Below are 20,238 nucleotides of genomic sequence, written 5' to 3' on the forward strand. Positions count from 1 at the left end.
CACTTTTGAAAATTCTTTATTCATTTTCTTTTGCCTTAAAAAAAGATATCAGTGCAACATTTCAGAACTTCCACTCCTCATCCGCCAAACACTGAGCAGTAGTTAAATTTAATTAGGAAATACTGAGTTCTGAAGCCAATGGGTTATCATTTTGCTATTTATTTCCTTCTGTCAAACTCTGAAAAAAGTCCTCTGTATAAATTAAACAAATGAAAAAAAATGTTATTCTCAATCCTAGGTCATCATTACAGCCAACAGAATCATAATAATGCATCTAAAATGTGTGTCCACAATATATCAAGGTATACATTTGGGAGGAAAAAAAACACAAGAAAAAAAAAATATGACATTCTAGACTTGTTAAAAAGGATAATGGTCCCATATATTTATTAACAGGTTAGCAAAAAAACAAAACAAAACAAATCCAATGGATTACAATATTTACATGTTATTTGAAAAATAAAGTAGTGATAAAAGCATGTCACAATCATTTATTTCATTTTTTTTTCAACTTTTTAATTTTTGGTAACCATTACAAACACCCAATCCAGGTATGGAACTGTTTAAATACATTTGAAATGAAGCCAATTTAAAAAAAAAAAAGCAAAAACATTCAGACACAAAATGTGTATTTATACTTGTCCTTCCAATGTCTTTTCCACATGACTCTCCCTCCCAACAAATAAAAAATTCCCACCCCCACAAAATATGAACCCTCAGAAATCAAAACACCATGCTTTTCAAGTAGCACTTATTCCACAAATGCAACAGTATTCATTTCCTTTTCTTTCTTTTTGCCACTGTTGTGATGAGAAGTTCTGTTGGACACTGACTTCTCAGCAAGCTCCTGTCTCCCGCCCCCCCCGCCCCACCCCCTCAAAAAAAGAAAAGAAAAAAGAAAGAAAAACAAGAAATGAAAATAAAAAACCAACCCAAAGAGACGCATGCATTTCTAAAACTATGTTTCAGCCAAGTACTTTCTACTTTTTGGAAAGAACCCCCTTTGTTCACAATCAGATCATTACCCATGGGTCTGAATCTTCTGTTTCATGTTCATGCAAAATGTCCAAAGACCTTCGCAAGAATAAGGAACACAAGGTCAGTTTCCATGTATGTAGATTCCTATTTATGCTATGCTGTTCCCCCTCATGCAAAGAGCTAATGGGAGGTGATAACAAACAGTTCAGCTCCCACCCTGAAATCCATAAAGAGCAGATCTCCAGGCTCCCAACAGTATGGAATTCAGTCACCTCAAGCTTGCAGAACAATGCGCTTATCAGCTCCCTCCCACCTCCCCCCATCGCACCAAAACAAGACACGCCATTTACAAAAAAAGGCAACCGTTCTTAATAACCAAAATAATAAACCAGTGAGAGATGTTCAATTTGACAAGCAACAGAATGGATTATGAGGACCTATTTGATTGGTCCACAACCTGCATAGCTGTGCTGTAAGTTTGGTTCTTTAGTTTATTGGGTTTTTTCTTTTTCTTAAAAAAGTTACTTCTTTGCTATTTCCACATGTTCAAAACTAAAAAAAAAAGAAACATTCTATTCACAAGAACTAATCCCCTGTACCAATCCCAGGTCTGTGGGGTGGTGGAGGGGCCAGGCTGGGGAAACAACATTACTTTACATGAAAAAAAACAAACTTAAAATTGTGCTGTATTTGTAATCCCTCAGGCTGAGTACATATAGACATGGGGCAAAACAAGAACGGCACATAGTCACATGAGTCTATTAAAAAAACACGCTAAAATCATAGCTGAACGCTAACGAACAGCTTACCTGGAATAAAAGATGACAAGTCACAGACAGGTATCTAGGAATTCTCTCTCTCTCTCTCTCTCTCTTTTTTGTAATTTTTTTTACTAAAATAATTAAAAAAATCACAGTATTTTAAGAAATCAAACCCCAACAGGGATTTTGAGCACAATTTTGTTTTCCTTTTTTTTTTTTGTTAAAACTTTGTGGTTTTTCTTCTTCCATTCACCATCTTGCCCAGCAGTCTCTCTCTACATTTAATCACAAGGACAACAGGTAGTACTGACAAATGCAGAGATTTGTTTTTTAATTTCCCTTGGTTAATTCTGAGGTACTAGGAAACAGGTGACTGTTTTAAGCAAAAGCAGTTTTTTTTGTTGTTTTTTTTTTGTTTGTTTTCTTCTTCTTCTTCTTCTAAAGCAAGTCAGTCAGTTTATCAGTCTGGAAAAGTGTAGTATGTATATTAAAACTAGAAAAAAAATGCGCCCAAATTTGTGCGCTGCAAGTTTGTCCCCTACACTCTTCCTTCCTCATGACGTTTCCATTCTCGAAACAATCCAAAGTCTCCATGGCAAAGCACGTTGGCGTAACACGAGAACAGTGGGGAGTTCGCTTCTCAAGTCCACATGAATGTAACTTCCCATTGTCAGGATCCAGAAGAGTTGTAGAGTTTGTACTGGAGTCACATATTTTGTTGTCGTCAATTAAATAAATTTAATATATGTACACACAGGCACGCATACACACTCACACACATACACACACGCACACATACACACAGGTACCAGTGCTTTGAAAATAGATCATTCAGTTCTAAAAGCAGCTTTGATTCCTCCTCATCCCCCTCCCCACCCCTTCCCGTCCATCACTGTTCAAGTAGGTTGTTTGAAATCACACCAGGTGCTCATTCGCTTTTGGCCTCTCCATTATCTTGGAGTGATTTATCAGCAGCAGCAACAATACAGACGGCAGTTTCGTTCTTATGGGAAAAGTCCACCACTATTTTTGTGCTGCTGTCCATCTCTTCTGCCAGCGGTACCTTGACACTCTCCTCGGCATCCTCTTTCGGCTGGCCAGCTTCACTAATCACCCGCTTGGTTTCGTTCACAGCCCTGGAAATCCAGCCAATAGAGAAGGAGACAATGAGACAGTTTTGACACGTGACACACATCCAATAGCTCTCTTTGGGATTTGCATGTCATGGCCCAGCCGAGCTTGAGCACATGTGAGCTGCAACAGGGAAGCTACTGTAGGCAGTGCCAATCTTTTCTTACATTTTAGGGCTAGCCCTGTAGCAGGAAACATGAGAGAATCTTGTGGCCAACCATAAAGACCAACTACAGGTTGAGCCTCACATGGGATGGCAAAAAACACACTATAGCAAATCAATTTAAAAAACAAAGTTTCTTTACTCCGGTGATTTAAAAACAGCCTTGCTGACCTTTGTGACATAAGATAATAGTCATTAAGAAGACAATCCATCAATCAGTCGTCCTCCAAGCACTTAGAAAGGCGCTTCACTCAGTCCCTCCCTTCACCAATGCAAAGTGATCACTTTTATTTCCAAGGGGATGAATTTGCCTAACATGCCCAAGAAGGAGTTCCTGGAGGTCAGATTAAATTTTGTAATTCTTCCTTGGAAGAGAAGGATTGATGGATTGTCACAGCCAGCTTCCCTCTCTCTCTCTCTCTCTCATTAAGGTGGCTGTTCAGTTTTTAAAATTGATTTTAAAGGGATGCATTTTTCCCCTTCTCCAGGGATCAGCACATTCCTTCTCATTTGCAGGGGCCATTCATGTTGAGTCAAATTCGTGTATAAAAAATCTGTGTATAAATAGGCTGGACCTGTAATTAATTCTGACATAGGTTGTTATGGACTGGAGCCCATTTTGTTGCATGCATGGAGCAGTCACCTACATGTATACCTGACATACAGAAAGGGAATGTTGTACAAAATTAGGCCAAAAGGTCCAGTAAAAAGAGATATTTATATAAGCATCATAGTACACTCTTCGCTCTTTATAAGTATTTTCACTATTGTCAGGTTTTGTCAATATTGTTGATATTGCCAGATATTCACTTATCCATTCTCATATTAAGACCTCTCCTCATTATCCATACCAAGATTTTCAATATAAGGTCTGGGGGAAAAAGGACCAAATCTCTCATGGAGGGAAGGTTTACCTCCCGTTTTACACAAATGGATACACCCTCCTCTTTACTTTGAACTCCGGAGACAGAGAAGGGGATGGATTTGCCTAACATGCCCAAGAAGGAGTTCCTGGAGGTCAGATCAAATTTTGTATTTCTTCCTTGGAAGGATAGAAGTCCAGAAGTGCCCCTTTGTCAGGTGTGCCCCTGCTGGCTTCAGGGAAAGCCCTCTTCAGGACCCTTGGAGGACTGAGTGCAGCTGGAGAAGAGGGATGCTCCATGCGAGATGCACTGCCTGATGGGTAGTGCAGTGGGTTCGATACCTTTCCCTGGACCTGGTGCAGTGACTTGTGGCATCACCCCACTGTGGGCACACACATGAAAGTAACTCATGGTGAGGTGTAACATGATTTCATGTTTTTGCCATGGATAATGTTCATACATCCTGCCATCATAAGATCAGCCCTGCTGAATTAGGACATAAGCCCATCTAGTCCAGCTTCGTGTATCTCACAGTGGCCCACCAAATCATGCCAATTTGCACCACCTTTTCCCGCCCACTTGCCTCCATTTCTATATTCGCATATCAACAGCTGCCTCAAAAGTCTCAGCAAGCCATATGTGACTTGAGGAACCATGATCAAGCCAAATATGCATCTCAGGTGCCAGTAATTTTTGTGTTGCAAGGGACCCTCCTATATTCAAAAAGAAAGTGAAAATTGAAAAGGTCCAGAAGAGAGCGACCAAAATGATTACCGAGTTGGGGCACATTGCTTATGAAAAAAGACTACAGCATTAGGGGCTCTTCAGTCTAGAAAAAGGCACCTGACGGAGGACATGATTGAGATATACAAAATTATGCAAGGGGATAGATAGAGTGGATAGGGGAATGTTCTTTTCCCTCTCACACAACACCGGAACCAGCCACTAAAATTGAGTGTTGGAAGAGTTAGAACAGACAAAAGAAAATACTTCTCTACCCAGCATGTAATTTGTAGAACTCCTTGCCACAGGATGTTGTGATGGCGTCTTGCCTAGATGCCATTAAAAGGGGATTGGACAGATTTCTGGCGGAAAAGTCCAACGCATGTTAAAAGCCATGATGGGTATGTGCAACCTCCTGGTTTTAGAAGTAGGCTACTGCGGAATGTCAGGTGCCAGGGAGCGGCACCAGGATGCAGGTGACTTGTTGCTTTGTGTGGCTCCTGTGGCATCTGGTGGACCACTGTAAGGTACAGGAAGCTGAACTAGGTGGGCCTTTGGGCCTGATCCGTTAGGGTCCAGGAATGCCCCCATATCTGCCACTGCAGAGAGATGCCTCCCCCTACCCTCTGGAGATAAGGGGAGCTATGCTGTCCACCCTCCAAAGGGTGTTCTGAGACCCACTGAGGCCGTGCATGTCTGCCCATGGCTTCTATGGGCCTCAGAGTGACCGTTGCAGTTTGCTACTGTTATAGACCGTTTTTATCGTAAAACTGGAAGCAATATTTTTCCTCTGCGAAAGTCATTCTGAGGCCTGCAGAGGCCACTTGCAGACTCTGCAGTGCTCAGAACACCCTCCAGAGGTGAGCACAGCTTCCCTCACCTCTGGAGGGGACGCGTGTGGGGGACCGCGGATCTGATCCATGGTTAAGTGAAACTGTGGATATGGGATACGTGGCCACCTGTACGCATGCACACCCATACACTGCATGTATGGGATGGGGAGGAACCACCATGACTGCCTCTTCATTTGTTCAGAGCAGTAGCTCCTTGACCAACTTACATGCCGTGCCTTAGTACATGCCGCTCCCATTCAGAGCCCTCTGCAAATGATCGACCACAAAATTCACATGGGAAACGTTTTTCGGGAGCCCCATTCTCCGAGAGCCTCATGGACCCTACAGTAAAACAAAGCAAGTGTTAGCTAGCCGTTAAGCGTCCTTGTGTTGCTTATAATGAAAGCACAAAAATGAGGTTCCCTTTGAAGTCCATCATCATTTAAACAAACTATTTGCCTTTCAAAAGAAATGTGTTGGGAATCCTGCATAACCCCCAGTGCCAAAACAGGAGACGCAAGTATCTGGTGCTCCCTTCTCCTTTGCAAATCTCTTGCGTTCAAATAGCTTCTCATTTCTATAGTAGTGACCGCTTGTCTGGGCAAATGCAAAAGGTCTGTTTCGTACAGTGCAGAGATGTGGAGGAATTGGAAGCATGTGGTATATACACTTCCCGCCCTGTTCCCCTTGTTATAATTTCTGAAGTTGCTCTCACAGAAAGTATAGTTTTTAGGATTCTTTGGGCTTCACATTAGTTGTAATTTTCTGTGAACTTGTTGTCTTGAAGTTGGTGGGAGGGGAAAAAAGAGGGCAAGCATTTTAATGTTCTTATACATACCAGCATTTTTTTTTTCTATCACAATGCGAACAAATAGGCAGTAAGACAACCTGAAAAGGAACAGGCAGCTGCTGGCATAGCTGCTTTGATCAACTTTAGAACGCAATTCAAATCCACAGAAATGAATGGGTGTTTTGCCATCAGACATGGATTGCGGCCATAGCCTTTTTGGCCACGTGAACTCTGGTAGAATCCGACAAAATGTCTTATTAATCTGGGTATATCCTGCCAATGAAAATGGTGGTCATGATCCATTCAAAGCTTAAGCATGTCTAAAGCTGCAATCCAGTACGCACTTACCTGGAAATACATCTCATTGAATTAAATGAGACTTACTTCTGAATAGGCATGCTTGGAATTGCACTCCCCCTGATTCCAATGGGAAAGAGGAAATCAGGTGCTTAAATCACTTCCACTGAAATCAATGGGACGTGCTTGAGTTTGGCAGGATTAGGTCCTTTCCATATTATGAGGCACTCTCAATACATGGAAAGCACAATGGATATTCCACGTGGCTGAAACAGAGGCCCTGTGTGAACACAAGAGTGCAGGCCACCAAACAAAAGATGAAACGTTTTCTCACAAAATTAAGATGATCGCCACACAGGCCATTAAAAATAATTGCTCGGACTATCTTGCTTGATTCTTTTCACTGAAAATGAGACGGCGCCATCTGCTCTGCACATTAATTCTTTAGTGGGGATTATCTTGAGCAAGAAAACAACAGAATGCCAGTGCCTTTGCCTTCTCCGACTCCTCTCAAAGTACATAATGAAAGAAATGGGGATTTTGCTTCATTTACTGCTGATCTCTCCTTGCCTCATTTCCATGTTTTATTATAATCTACACAGCTCATGAGCCAACTTAAGGTGCTGACAACCACACATGCACAGAGTGTGCGTGTAGTCTCTTCTTTCTCTGGGCAGTTTCAGTGTTGTGAAGAGATACCATCACTATGTGCCCTAAGGCCTTTTCCCATGCATTGCTTGTTAAAACTATCAAGAAGTGTGTATCATTTGGTGAACATTTTTATCCTATTGATGCTAAAAAACATTTCACAAAATGTTAATCTTCATCTGTTTACATTATTTCTTAGATTGGTCCTCAAAACAGAGTAAATTTGCCACAGCATGTGGAGGAAGGATTTGATGTGCTACAGAAATTCTCAAACATTGCCATTGAAAATGATGGAAAATGAGCTTATTTGTATGTATTGACTTCATTTAGCACATCTTACAAATTTTGTAGAGCTTTGCCTCTCCTACTCATCCCAAAATCTAGTTTTCAATTTTTTTTTGTCTTGGAAAATATTCCTGGACAGGAATACATGGGGATGGACAATAACAGCCCAATCTTATCCCATGCCAGTGCACAGAATGCAGGGCCACTGGTATGGCAGGCACCGTATCCTATGTGCCAGCAGGGGACCAGGCTGGCCAGAAGAGGCATGTAAAGAAAAACTTTACTTGCCTTCCCAGCTGCTTCCTGGTCCCCTATGGAACTCCTTAGCTCTGCACCAGCTTTTTTGGCTGGCAATTATTTGAGTCACCTGCCAGGGGTCTGTCATGCCCAGGACAGGGGTTTGGATATGGTGAATGCTGCTGCAGCTGCAATCTGCCCACATCCTGCCCCTTTTTGGCCTCTCCATCAGCAGAAACTCACCAGCAGCTGTGAGGGCCTTCCTTTTCTTCATCATCAGTGCTCTGCAGACTGGTGGAGAGGCTGCCATGACAGCACACCTCACGGTATGCTGGCGTACCGCAAGAATAGGACTGGGCAATTATATAAATGACTATTAGGTAAGAATCGAACAAGGTTAAAGAGACCACATACCTCCAATGATCAGAAGCTAGGAACAGACTTATTCCCAAGTAAATATGTTTAGGATTGCAGCTAGTGTTGTTTCATGGCTAACGGGGTTGAGCATCTGGCAGTGACTTAATTGTTTGCTGCATCTTCTTCTTGTCCTTTCTTCCTCATTTTGATAAGAACTGGGCATTATTTTAAAGTCCATCACCTGCTATTGATGGTCCCAGTTTGTTCGATGGTTTCTTCCCCAACATGTTTTTCCTATCTTTATTATTAAGAAGCCTATAAATATATTAATTACTATTACTTAGTAGGCATACAGAGGAAAGTCTCAAGCCCATTTTCAGTGAGCACCTGTGCAGGCTGCCTGCAGAGCTGATGAACACAACTTACTGGATTAAATTGGACACAAGCATGCTAACTTCCTGCCTCATTTCCTCATACACTACATGGTGATAATGCTGACCTACCATACAGAACTGTTGTTAAGGATTACTAAGATAATATATGTGCTCTGAATGCTCCAAAGTGATACAAAAATTATATTCTGAAACTAGAGGTGGAACTGGTTGGGCACATGCCATGCAAATGCATACTTTCAGTTCCCTTAAACATGTAATGTTAACCTAGTGAATCAGGCCCCTCTCTACTGTGAGGAATTACATGGGTGCACAAAGCCAGTCAAACATAGCCATCAGCTGCACTAGAGAGAGAACCAGGCCTGGGGGTCATCACAGTGTCAGGCTGCGCGTGTGTGGCTCTGACTTCCTTCTCTCTTTAAGGTGACGTCTTTTGCAGCACAAGGAACTGAGAGGGCCAGAGCAGCAGAGCTTAGGTATGGGGCAGCCAAGGTGGATGACCAATCCTCAAGAGGTAATCTACAACATTATACTCATACAGTTTTCCAGAAAAGGCTAGATTATTCCCTCTTATCCCCTCCATGGGTTTTTGGCTGTTTCAGCTGTGAGCTCTCTTTCCCATGTGGTTCTAACTGAAAATATGTTCAACTTGCCCCAGATATATTCATTATGTAATTGGTTTCTAGGTGATAATCTATTTATAAGTACAGAAGACCATCTGGTCTCCCCCCCACCCCCCCAAAAACAAATTATTTCACAGTTGCTTTAAGTTAAATGATCACTTAATTTTCAACTCAGAATTATAAAAACTAAAACTAGAACAAAAAAATGATGGATGCAAAGATGGATGATTGTGCAAGCACTTGAAAAAGTGATGCTAGCTCTGTGGGCATATATACTGTATATATGCATACACATGTTAGGTACAGAGCATTCCTTGGGATTGTACTGGGCTGCCTTTAGCCATCATAGCTTTGTGACTTCATATTAGCCAAAAATTTGAATCAGGCCATGTGAAGCTGCTTGTTTCAGGTAGATCTCTCTCTCTCTCTCTCTCACACACACACACACACACACACACACACACACACACTATGAAGTTTTCCATGTGATCCCATTGCTGTTGCGTTATCTGACAATTTATTACTCCTCCTCCTCAAAAAAGTAAATGACAATTTTAGAAGGCTTAGAGAAAAAAGAACCTTGACAAAAAAAATTTGCCTTAAGCCATTGCATATCTGAGTTCCTGAAGTAAAATGCTGGCAAATTAAAAATGTTACTCTGTAGGGTTAGCTAGATGCAGCATTGTGCTGGGCATCAGAGTTGAGACAATACTGACCTCTCTGTTCAGTCTTGGGACTCATTTCATCTTCCTTTTCTTCCTCATCGCTGCTGGAAGTCTCTGCTTTCCCCTTCATTTGTTCCAACTGATCTAAGTTAACCCGTCCAACCAGCTCAAAATTGCGACTCACCTTTGGAGAAGGAAATAATACAGTGGAGCCTCATTTGCTTGAACTTCCCAATCTACACAACACATATACTTTAAACTTCCCATTTACCATATACCAGGAGTTCCCAAACTTTGCAGGGCCTCGTGCTCTGCATTGGGTTGTGAAGGTCCTGGTGGTGCAGGAGGCCTCTCCTGGCCTGGCAGACCTTTCTACAGACCTCAGAATGACACTAAGAAGCCTCTGCAAGCCACTTCCAGATTTTGGAAGCAAATTGGAAGTGGTTTCTGAAAACCAGAAGTGGCTTACAGAGGTTTACGTTCTGAGGGCCATTCTGAGGTTTACAGAGGCCTGTACAGAGGGTTGCTGGGCTGGGAGAGCCTCCAGAGCTAAGTAATGGGGCTCCTGGAATGGCTCGTATTTGGGCAAATGGGCCCAGATTGCAACCCACTGTACTTGGGCTCATGACCCACACTTTGGGAAGTGCTGCCATGTACCAATATCCGTTCCACAACAGGGGTCTCAAATTTTGCAACAAGCCTCCCTGCATACACACATTTTTGAGAAGCCTGAAATGTTAAACAAGACAAAACAAAGAGAGACACATTGGAACATGCAACAGTGGCTGTTGCCCTTGTCAGGGGACACAAGGAACCTGAAGTGGGGCACTGCTGAAAGCAGAAGGCAGAGGAGGGATCCTATCAAAACCAACCAAAGGGGTGGGGAGCAATGAGGTCAGCATTGCATTCTGCAGATCATCCACTTGCATTCTGCCGTGCAAGAATGGGGAATGTGTTTTGCTATTGCATAATTAAGACACACAGTAAGAGTGAAGAGCTCAAACGAAAGCTCACATCTCCCCTCCCCCCATGTGATTTTTAAGGCAAACCTAAGCTATGTGCAGTAAAGGAGCTTTTTTATATTTTAGTGACCCTCTCCTACAAATTTATTTATCTGGAGTATCTATACCTGCTTTACATAATCCCGACGGGTAACTCAAGTGGCTCCAATCCTAGCACAACTATACCATCACACACCATTGGTGACAATCAGCTGGACCAACCTGAGAGATGAAGGATCATTTCCCTCACATCTGGGTTGCAACCACTCATGAGGGCCTATACTCCTCCCCACACTACTTAGTTGACCACAACTGCTTGTGATTCATGATATAGTATCTCCCCCACCTTATGGGCCAAGTATGAATTATGCTCTGAAAAATATGTTTGATACCAAGTCCATTTGCTGCCTGCATATACGCATACCCTCATTAAGAACCACTTAAAAGTCTGGAAGATACTTAATGATGGCTACTCAAGGTATAAATTAGCCCACCAGCCAGATTCTGTGCGACACTTGGGTAAAACCTATGTCGGGTGAACAGGGACAAAAAAAAAGCTAAGGCACTGAATACATAATATCATTCACCTCAAACTACAGAAGAGGGAAGAATCACAACAACATGTATGTCACCAGAGGTGCTATGTGGCCCAAAGGGAAATTTAAAATATCTTGAACCTTAATGAAAATAGAACTGAAATAAACATCTGCACAGCAACTCTGACGTGGGGCATTTGGTGGGCCACTGTGAGATACAGGAAGTTGGACTAGATGGGCCTATGGCCTGATCCAGCAGGGCTGTTCTTATGGTGGCCATTATCTGCATTCAGTGAGGTGAAATTGCAAATGCTTTCTCATCTTTGGTCCCAGAACTTGGTACAGAGAGGTATAATGCCTCTGAACATGGAGATTCTACCTAGCTATCATGGGCTGTCAATGATAAACCAGCTTTCCATGAATTTGTCTAGTTCTTCTCTTTGCACTTTGCAAAGTGCACCGTGCACTTTGTCTGGTTAGGGAACAGAGCATGGATGAAAGTAAAACATGGATTAAAGTCAAAGCATAGCCTTATTTAGCTTGCAAATAACTAACTATAAAACAGATGCGAAAGTGCATGAAACCTAAATAAACAGAAACAAAAGAAAAAGAAACATAAGAACATCTCTGAATGCTGTGGAGGGTTGGATTAAGCTGGACATAAGAGGAAAACACGTGGGTGAAATTTGAAACGTGGTTGTGAAAGTCAGTGTATTGCCTTTCAATACATTTGAAAGGTTTCATGAAAGTCAAGGTATTGCTGTAATAAGTTAGCAGCCAGCACCACCTCTTGCGGCAGTAAATCCAATCATGTGTTGAAGAAATACTTTCTGAAAACTTGCTAGATGGTTTTGGAGAAAGAGCATGAGTTGCTAGGAATGTGAACATTATACAGCATAGCACTGGCAGGCACAGCTGGTACACACTCACCTTATGCTCGTCACGAAGGTGAGCGTCCAGCTCATCTGTGTGCTTGGTCTCATAGTAGCAGAGCTGGCATTTGTAAGGTCTCAGCTCATTGTGCTTCTCTATGTGCTGCTGTAAGCTCTCATCACTGGAACAGGTGAAGGTACACTTGTCACAGCGGAAAACGACTCCCTGCAAATATTTGGACAGCTTCGAACGGCACACTTCTATGGGAACCACTCGCTCTTCTGTTGGGGTGAAAAGACGCAACAGGAACAGTTCCATTAATAAAGATATTATAATACATGTCTATGCATGTTTAATCTAAAGTAAGGCCTTCTGTATTCAATGGAGTTTACTCCTAACTAAGTGCACACAGGATCAGAGCCTTAGGCCAGGGGTGTCCAAATTTTTTGGCAGGGAGGCCACATCATCTCTCTGACACTGTATTGGGGACCATAAAAAAAAGAATTTATATTTCAAATTTGAATAAATTTACATAAATGAATATATTAGAGATGGAACTTATATGAATGAATGAAGGTCTTGCGATAGCTCAAGGCCTGTCCTTTGCTGCTGCATCACAGATGTGAAACAGCAAGCAACGGAGAGAGGCCCTGGCCTCATGCAAGAGGTCAAACACTCACCCTCACACTGAGAGCAGTTGTGTCAAGCCAGCACGGGCTCCAGCAAGTCGCTGGAGGGCCAGAGGCTGGATTGGGAATCTGCAAGGCCCACAAATGGCCCCCGGGCCAGAGTTTGGGGACCCCTGCCTTAGGCTATAATCATATATGCTTTTGGCTAGAAGCAAATCCTATGGAACTAAATGGAGCTCACATCTGAGAAGACACGTTCTGTACAGGACTGCACTGTTAGAGAGCTGGAGATGCTGCAATGAGTGATGACACATGGCTGCTTTGTCACCATTTCTGCTACTTGCATTCCCAAGATTTATTCCAAAGCCTCCACTCATGGATTTTTTTCTACAGTACCTTTAATGGGAATAGTACTTCCTAGCCATTTCTCATCCCATATTGCAATGATCCTGCGAAGCAGTTGTTCTTACTGTGCAAATGCACTTCATTATTTAGCTTTATAACCCACCCAATCTTGAAGATACAGGGGAGATAAATTGTACCTGTCATGTTAAAGTCCCCTCCTCTCTGCTGGCTTCATTATGGTCCCTAAAAAGCAGCCCCATTAAACTGAAGGTCTAGAAAAGTTTCCAAAAGACACTAAGGTCTGCAAGAAGCAGGTTTCTGAGGTGAGTGGAGTTCTGTTCTGAAATGGGGGAGGGAAGCAAGAATATCTCTGCATATTCCTTTTGTCTGGATCAAGCATGAAGATGATATAGTTAACATAGAACCAAAAGGAGGAATTATCAAGTTCTTTACTTAACAAAAGGTCCTTCCTAAATCCCAGGGTATTGGATAATTCCTGGCCAGTCTGGAAAATTGATTCTAAGGTAAAATGCAAATAAATAATAATTGGGAAGATGGCAAAGATATTAAAGCAGTGGAGAAGAAATCTCTAAACATTTATTTATAGTTTATTTATCTCTAAACATTTATTTATTTATTATGTTCTCTGTGTATATCAACATAAGTGATATATACATTTAAAATATAAAGTGAACAGCATATAAATAAAATAAAGCTGCTAACTGGGTAAGAGCAGAGGGAGAGTAATAATAATAATAATAATAATAATAATAATAATAATAATAATAATAATAATAATAATAGGTATTTATATACCGCCTTTCTTGGTCTTTATTCAAGACTTTATTCAAGGCAGTTTACATAGGCAGGCTTTATTTAAATCCCTTATTACGTAGGGATTTTTACAATTGAAAGAAGGTTCTTTCTTTCAAGAACCACTACATTCAGGTGTTTCATTCCGATCTGGCTTCACATCCTGGCCTCCATCCTCCCACACTCAGAGCAAATGGAAATAGCTCGGCTCAGCTTCTCAGCTGTTTCAAAGTCGCACGGTGCCGGTGGCCTCGAACTGGCGACCTTGTGGATGTTATCTTCAGGCAGACGGAGGCTCTACCCTCTAGACCAGGCCTCCTGCCCAGAGTAACTGGCCCACCTCACTCTAGCAGTCTTTTCTAGTGACTATCTGCTGGTGTTCTTTTTGCATCTTTTTAGATTGTGAGCCCTTTTGGGACAGGGGGCCATTAGATTTTTCTCTGTAAACCGCTTTGTGAACTTTTTTGTTGAAAAGCAGTATATAAATACTGTTAATAATAACAATATAATATGCCATATGTACTAGGATTTGATCCATTTGGAAAGCTTTCACTGCAGAGCAACCATCCAAACACATCCTAGGATATATTTGCATATGCTGAAATTGGGACAGTGTTTGAATACCATGTCCTACTTATTTAGATTGGCAGAGGACATAAAGGAATTCTGCTAACAATTCACACATGATGATTTTGACACGACTCTCTTTTCCATGTAGGAATTTGCAAGTATCACAAGTGTACAACATAAGTAATAGACCAAGCATGTCTATTTCACTGGATGGCAAATGCTGTAGAAACTCATTGCTAATTAGGGCTTCCCACTGCAAACAAGAGATATGTGTATTCATTATATGCAACTGTAGAGCCAGGATACAAGCCATTTTCTACACTCAAATAATATCTATGTAGAAATTTTAAGGATGGTAAGTGATCACAGAGGACTTGTTCAGATACTTTCTGGCCATATAGTATGACTCAGAGCGAAATCCAAACCTCTTATTGAGCCAGTGTAGCTGTCCCCATGCTGGTTCAGAGTGTCACAAAGTGACATAAAGCATGTTTGCAACTACTCTTGAGCTTGCTGGGATGGTGCGAAGGTCTGTGCTGATCCAGTATTGCTGCATCCCACCCCAGTACTGGCCGCAACCCTTGTAAGGTTTCACTGAGTGGTATGGGAGAGCGTGGCAAGAGGGCATTTTGGAAGCAGGGAAGGGGCTTTTTTGGGCAGGGGAAGGGTCAGGTCCAGGAGAGGGGCAGAATCAGTGGAGGCATCCTCTGCTGTACCCTAACCCCATGCCTGGGTCGGGTAGCCCTACTCTTGGCTTCCAGGATTTGCACAAGCTAAATAGCTGGCATGGATCCGAGAAGCCCTATAGGGATGACTGGAGTTTGAAACAGGGTAAGGGGAAATATATCGCCTTATCCCAAAGAGACCTCTCGCTACCTCCTGAGCTGCGCTGGATGTAGCATAGGCCATGCAGCTTAGAACTGGGCTGTCATGTGCTCAAGAAGTAGGCATGCAACTGATCTCTATACCATAACCTAATGTAACATGTGATGTAAGTATCCCATGCCAAGTCTGTATGCAGGATAGCTTGATCCATGCAATCTGTCTTCGCTTTTTTCTAAGGGTAGAGTTATATGAATCAAGTCATCATGGATACAGGCCTTGTCATGGAGCAACCACATTGCACAATGTTTCATATGCATGGTGGAATAGTGGGGACCCCACAAAAATTGCACAGTTGGCCAAGGAGGAGCATGAACCCAGTCCAAATTGGAATGTACGTAGTTGTCCTTCGTGAACAACCAAGGTTTAAATAACAATTCTATAGCCACCGTTAAGTGTAATCATTATAGCCTGTGATATTTCTGAATTTTAAATTATTTCTGCATTCATGCCTAGGAATTGCTCCTGTAAACTTCCTGTGTGGAGAACTCCCCCATCCCCAAGATCTAAAACAAATGCTATCTGGATTTCAGCAGCAAATAATTACATGTGCATTTGATAAGCACATGTAAAGGCTGAAAACTTTGCCTAACCAACAGACATACAATGCTTTAAAAAAAAACAAAACACAAAAAGTTTGTCTGAGCTGCCTTTGAAAAGTTGACCCTCTGACTTTTCCAGGAAAGCAAGAAGGCCAGTTCACTAGAAATACCTTTAAATAACCATCATTTCCCTTCTGCTGAGCAATGTAAAACCATAACAGTACTTGGACAGAGAGAAAAAATGAAGGCCTCCGGCATATTATACGTGGTAAACTGCAGTTCGCTCTGGAAAAATGTCAGGGCATTTCCTCAAAGGCTGGATGAGAATGAATTATCAGAAGACAGTGGCAGCTAAATGCATTATTTGGACTAAAAAAGCTGCAAGTTTTGGCTGGGCACGGACTTGCATTTCCACAGCTCTGAGGATGGGGAATGCCAAAAGGGTTCAAAAGGTTAGGCTGTTAGGAAACCCAAGCTCAAGTTTATGAGCCAGAAGCCATTCCTTACTACCACTGTGTCCATTCAACAGCCAGTTTCTGGTCTTAAAAATTTCCTCCTTAAAGCCTTATAAAGTACACAGAATCACAGCTCCCTCTGTGCCCATATAAGGTAAGTTAAAACCACACTTATGATGGTGTGCAAGTTGACCGACCTGAATTAAATGGCACAGTACTCTCTGAGGCAGATTGATAACATCCTGTAGTCTATAACAGCTTTAATGAGAAACACATTCCCCCCTTTTAACTGAAGCTGCTCCCCATCCAAGACAGCCCCATACTCTGGGCCATAAATAGGCTCTGCTTTGTAGGGAAATGTCTACCACCACATCTTAACTGTGGTTTTTGGAACCTGAAGATGTGTGCTCTGCTCCTGATTAGCATCCATTTAACTTCACATCTCCGTCATCTACTGCGAACAGAGTTTCTCATACTTTCTTACAGTGACCCTGCCATCCTAAGCCTAGAAAACATTTGGATCTATAACACCCACTTAAGTATGATATAAATCAAAAATACAAAAAGTGAACTGGACTGTCTGGTAGTCTTCTCTTGGTCTAAGGATAAACAGATTAAAGGAAATAACTTAAGGAAATAATGCCTTAAGATCTTCAGGGAAGAATACCAAGGGAACTAAAGATGAGGGAGCTATCCCTGGACTGTCAATCAAGACAAAATGGGAGGAAATAGCAGTACCCAATGGTTAAACTGCCCTTTGTTAATGAGCCAATCACTTCTTGGTAGAATCCCCTGCATACACATGCCAGTACTGATATAAGTGAGGTCAAGATAGAGTTTGTATACTTGAGGAGTCCAATACTTTTTAGTGGCATGTGCAGAAAAACCAAACTGTGCAGATCGAAAGTACAGTATCTTACAATTTGCCAACTTTTAGCTGTGACTTGTGGTAGCCTCAAACTTTGTCTCTTTCTAAAGCCAGATTGCGTACCCACCTTCTAAAAAAAGGCCATTTGGTAAAACATGGATGTATAAAAATATCTGTTAACATGGCTGAGCATAAAATTATGGCATTCCCTACAGGGGGAATTATGAACTACCCCCTCTCTCATGGCTTTTCAGCAAGGACTCAAAACTTTTTTTGTTTGTTTGTCAGGCATTTGGGTGATGAACTGGTGCCTGCCCTCTGTGCTATATGCGAGCTGTTTTGCTGCCTTGCTATGGTCTGGACAGCCAACCCCCACTTGTTTTCAACTGCTTTTATTGATTACTTTGGCTATTGTTTTATATATTGTGTGTTGTATTTTTGTATTTATTTATTTGTTTGTAAGCCACTGGGCATTTGCTTTGGCATGGAAAAGGTGGGATATAAACTTTTCAGATAAACAAACAAAATCCTGGTAAAAGCCATTTATGTAATGTGCCTTTGTCAAATGGATCTGAGACACATCTCAGAAACAGAACATGTAGCATGGTCCTGGGCTTTCCCGTACCCAGGGCCACTTTTGCCTTTGCCGCCCCACCCCCACCCCTAACCCGGAAGTAATTGTGGTGACATCATCATCACTGCAATTACTTCCACGCACTCCCTAATCCGTTCCCCCTTTGCAGAAACAGGGGAATGGAGGAGGCAGCCCAGGCTTCGATGGAGTCTCTCGCACCACTTCTGAGAGGAGCAGAAGGCTCCACTGGAGAGTTTTGGGGCCGGTGGAAGTGGTGCTTAGGACATGCGAGCACCACTTCCAGGTGGGCAGCGTTCTCCTCCTGGGCACCACTTCCAGCAGCCCCAAGCACTCCGATGGAGCCAGAGAAGTGGTCTGCATCACTTCCAAAATCGGAGAAAGTGCATGCTGCTTCCCACCACCCTGAGGGCTGCCCCCTCCCCTTTCGTTAAAGGGAAGGAGAGGGGGGTGGCCTCAGATATGGCCGGGAACCACGCCAAGAGTGCGTTGTTTCCTCTGTGTGGTTCCCTGCTGGTCTAAGCGCCACCCCCTCCATCAGCAGGGAACCACAAAGAGTCGTTGAGCTCCTGCATTTGAGGCCGCCCTCCCTCCTTCCCTTAAACAAAAGGAGAGGGGAGGGGGTGGCCCTCAGGGCGGTGCAGAACCACGCTGACAGTGGATGCATTCCTGCAGCCACTGTTGACACGGTTCTTGGCATATGGGGGGGGCAGGTCACAGCAGCGCACCCCCAGCAAAGCACCTGGGGTATTTATCCTGTTTGCTCCCCTCTAGATATGCCACTTTATAATGGATTGTATAAACCTTCAAGTCAGTAATAAGCAAGATCAGAATCTGAGGCACCACAAAAAATAGAAGGTAACCAGAAAAAAGCTCACATGAAAAAACCCACACAAACCTTGCCCACATGGGTTAGGGTTAGCATGGGGGGATTTAATGGGTTAGGGCATTTTTCCTGTGGGCAATTCTTGCATGGGCTTTTTCATAGAATTAAAAAAAGATGTTGCTATGTGCCTGTCCTGAATAGCTTGCTTGTGAGATCTGAGTTCCTGGCAGGAAAGCACATTTGATCTATCAATACTACACATGGACCAGTTTAATAGTTATGCCTTCTCATAGAATCTCTAGAAATTACAGTTCTGTGAGACAAACTAAGAATCTTTAGCAGAGAATTTTCAGTACCCTAATAAAACTACAGCCCCCAAGATGCTTTGAAAAACTGACAGTTAAATGGTATAAAATCAATATAAGCCTGCTGTTTAGTTAGAATCAATGATCTTCCAGAAAGTGGGTGGAACAGGCATGGGACATAGGCTAGATGCACAATTTTCAAAAATATAATGAGCGTGGTGATATGATCTTAGAGCAGGAGAGAAAGGGAGAGTGGAGATCAGCAGTAGAATGTTCTTCAGGTGAAAGACTATATGACTGGGAGAAGGGTGGACTCTTCGCTCACAACAGGAGAGGAAACTGAACGCTTTCCACATGCGCTGCCTCTGACGCATTCTCGGCATCACCTGGCAGGACAAAGTTCCAAACAACATAGTCCTGGAACGTGCTGGAATCCCTAGCATGTATGCACTGCTGAAACAGAGACGCCTGCGTTGGCTCGGTCATGTCGTGAGAATGGATGATGGCCGGATCCCAAAGGATCTCCTCTATGGAGAACTCGTGCAAGGAAAGCACCCTACAGGTAGACCACAGCTGCGATACAAGGACATCTGCAAGAGGGATCTGAAGGCCTTAGGAATAGACCTCAACAGGTGGGAAACCCTGGCCTCTGAGCGGCCCGCTTGGAGGCAGGCTGTGCAGCATGGCCTTTCCCAGTTTGAAGAGACACTTGGCCAACAGTCTGAAGCAAAGAGGCAAAGAAGGAAGGTCCATAGCCAGGGAGACAGACCAGGGACAGACTGCACTTGCTCCCAGTGTGGAAGGGATTGTCACTCCCGAATTGGCCTTTTCAGCCACACTAGACGCTGTTCCAGAACCACCTTTCAGAGCGCCACACCATAGTCTTTCGAGACTGAAGGTTGCCAACATGGTACACTAAATATCCGTTTACCTGCCTATAAATCTGACTTAATGGCCTTGTAATGCTAATGTAATAGTATGCTCCGCCCTAAGCACTTACACATCTTTAATTGTTAGATTAGAAGTTTAGATACCACCTAGATTATTCTTTATGTTGATGACATTGAGTAGGAAATTAGGCCCAATTCGGATAATAGATATCGTAAGCAATTCTACATCAAAAGCAAGGAATTTTGTGAGAGAGAAATCCAAAGGCCTGTACAGTAAACACTATGGATCATGCAGTGGGGCTTCTCAGGGCTCTAGCCCCTGTATACAGCCCAATATACTGCTCCTTAAATGGCCAAAGATCTGA

General features: G+C 42.7%; 1 protein-coding gene across 2 annotated transcripts in view; it reads right to left on the reverse strand.

Moving 5' to 3' along the window:
• Positions 1-869: 869 nt before the first annotated feature.
• ZNF462 (zinc finger protein 462) overlaps positions 870-20,238 on the reverse strand; it is a 147,247-nt gene continuing 127,878 nt past the window's right edge. For both annotated transcript variants that reach the window (XM_066616079.1, XM_066616078.1), the window contains exons 10-13: positions 12,214-12,437; positions 9,798-9,930; positions 5,680-5,794; positions 870-2,875 (exon numbers count right to left, since the gene is read on the reverse strand). In XM_066616079.1, the coding sequence (XP_066472176.1) occupies positions 2,668-2,875; positions 5,680-5,794; positions 9,798-9,930; positions 12,214-12,437 (680 nt within the window). In that variant the 3' untranslated portion in view covers positions 870-2,667. The remainder of the gene's footprint in view (positions 2,876-5,679; positions 5,795-9,797; positions 9,931-12,213; positions 12,438-20,238) is intronic.

This window comes from Tiliqua scincoides, chromosome 2 (genome assembly GCF_035046505.1).
Source record: "Tiliqua scincoides isolate rTilSci1 chromosome 2, rTilSci1.hap2, whole genome shotgun sequence".
NCBI classification, from domain to species: Eukaryota; Metazoa; Chordata; class Lepidosauria; order Squamata; family Scincidae; genus Tiliqua; species Tiliqua scincoides.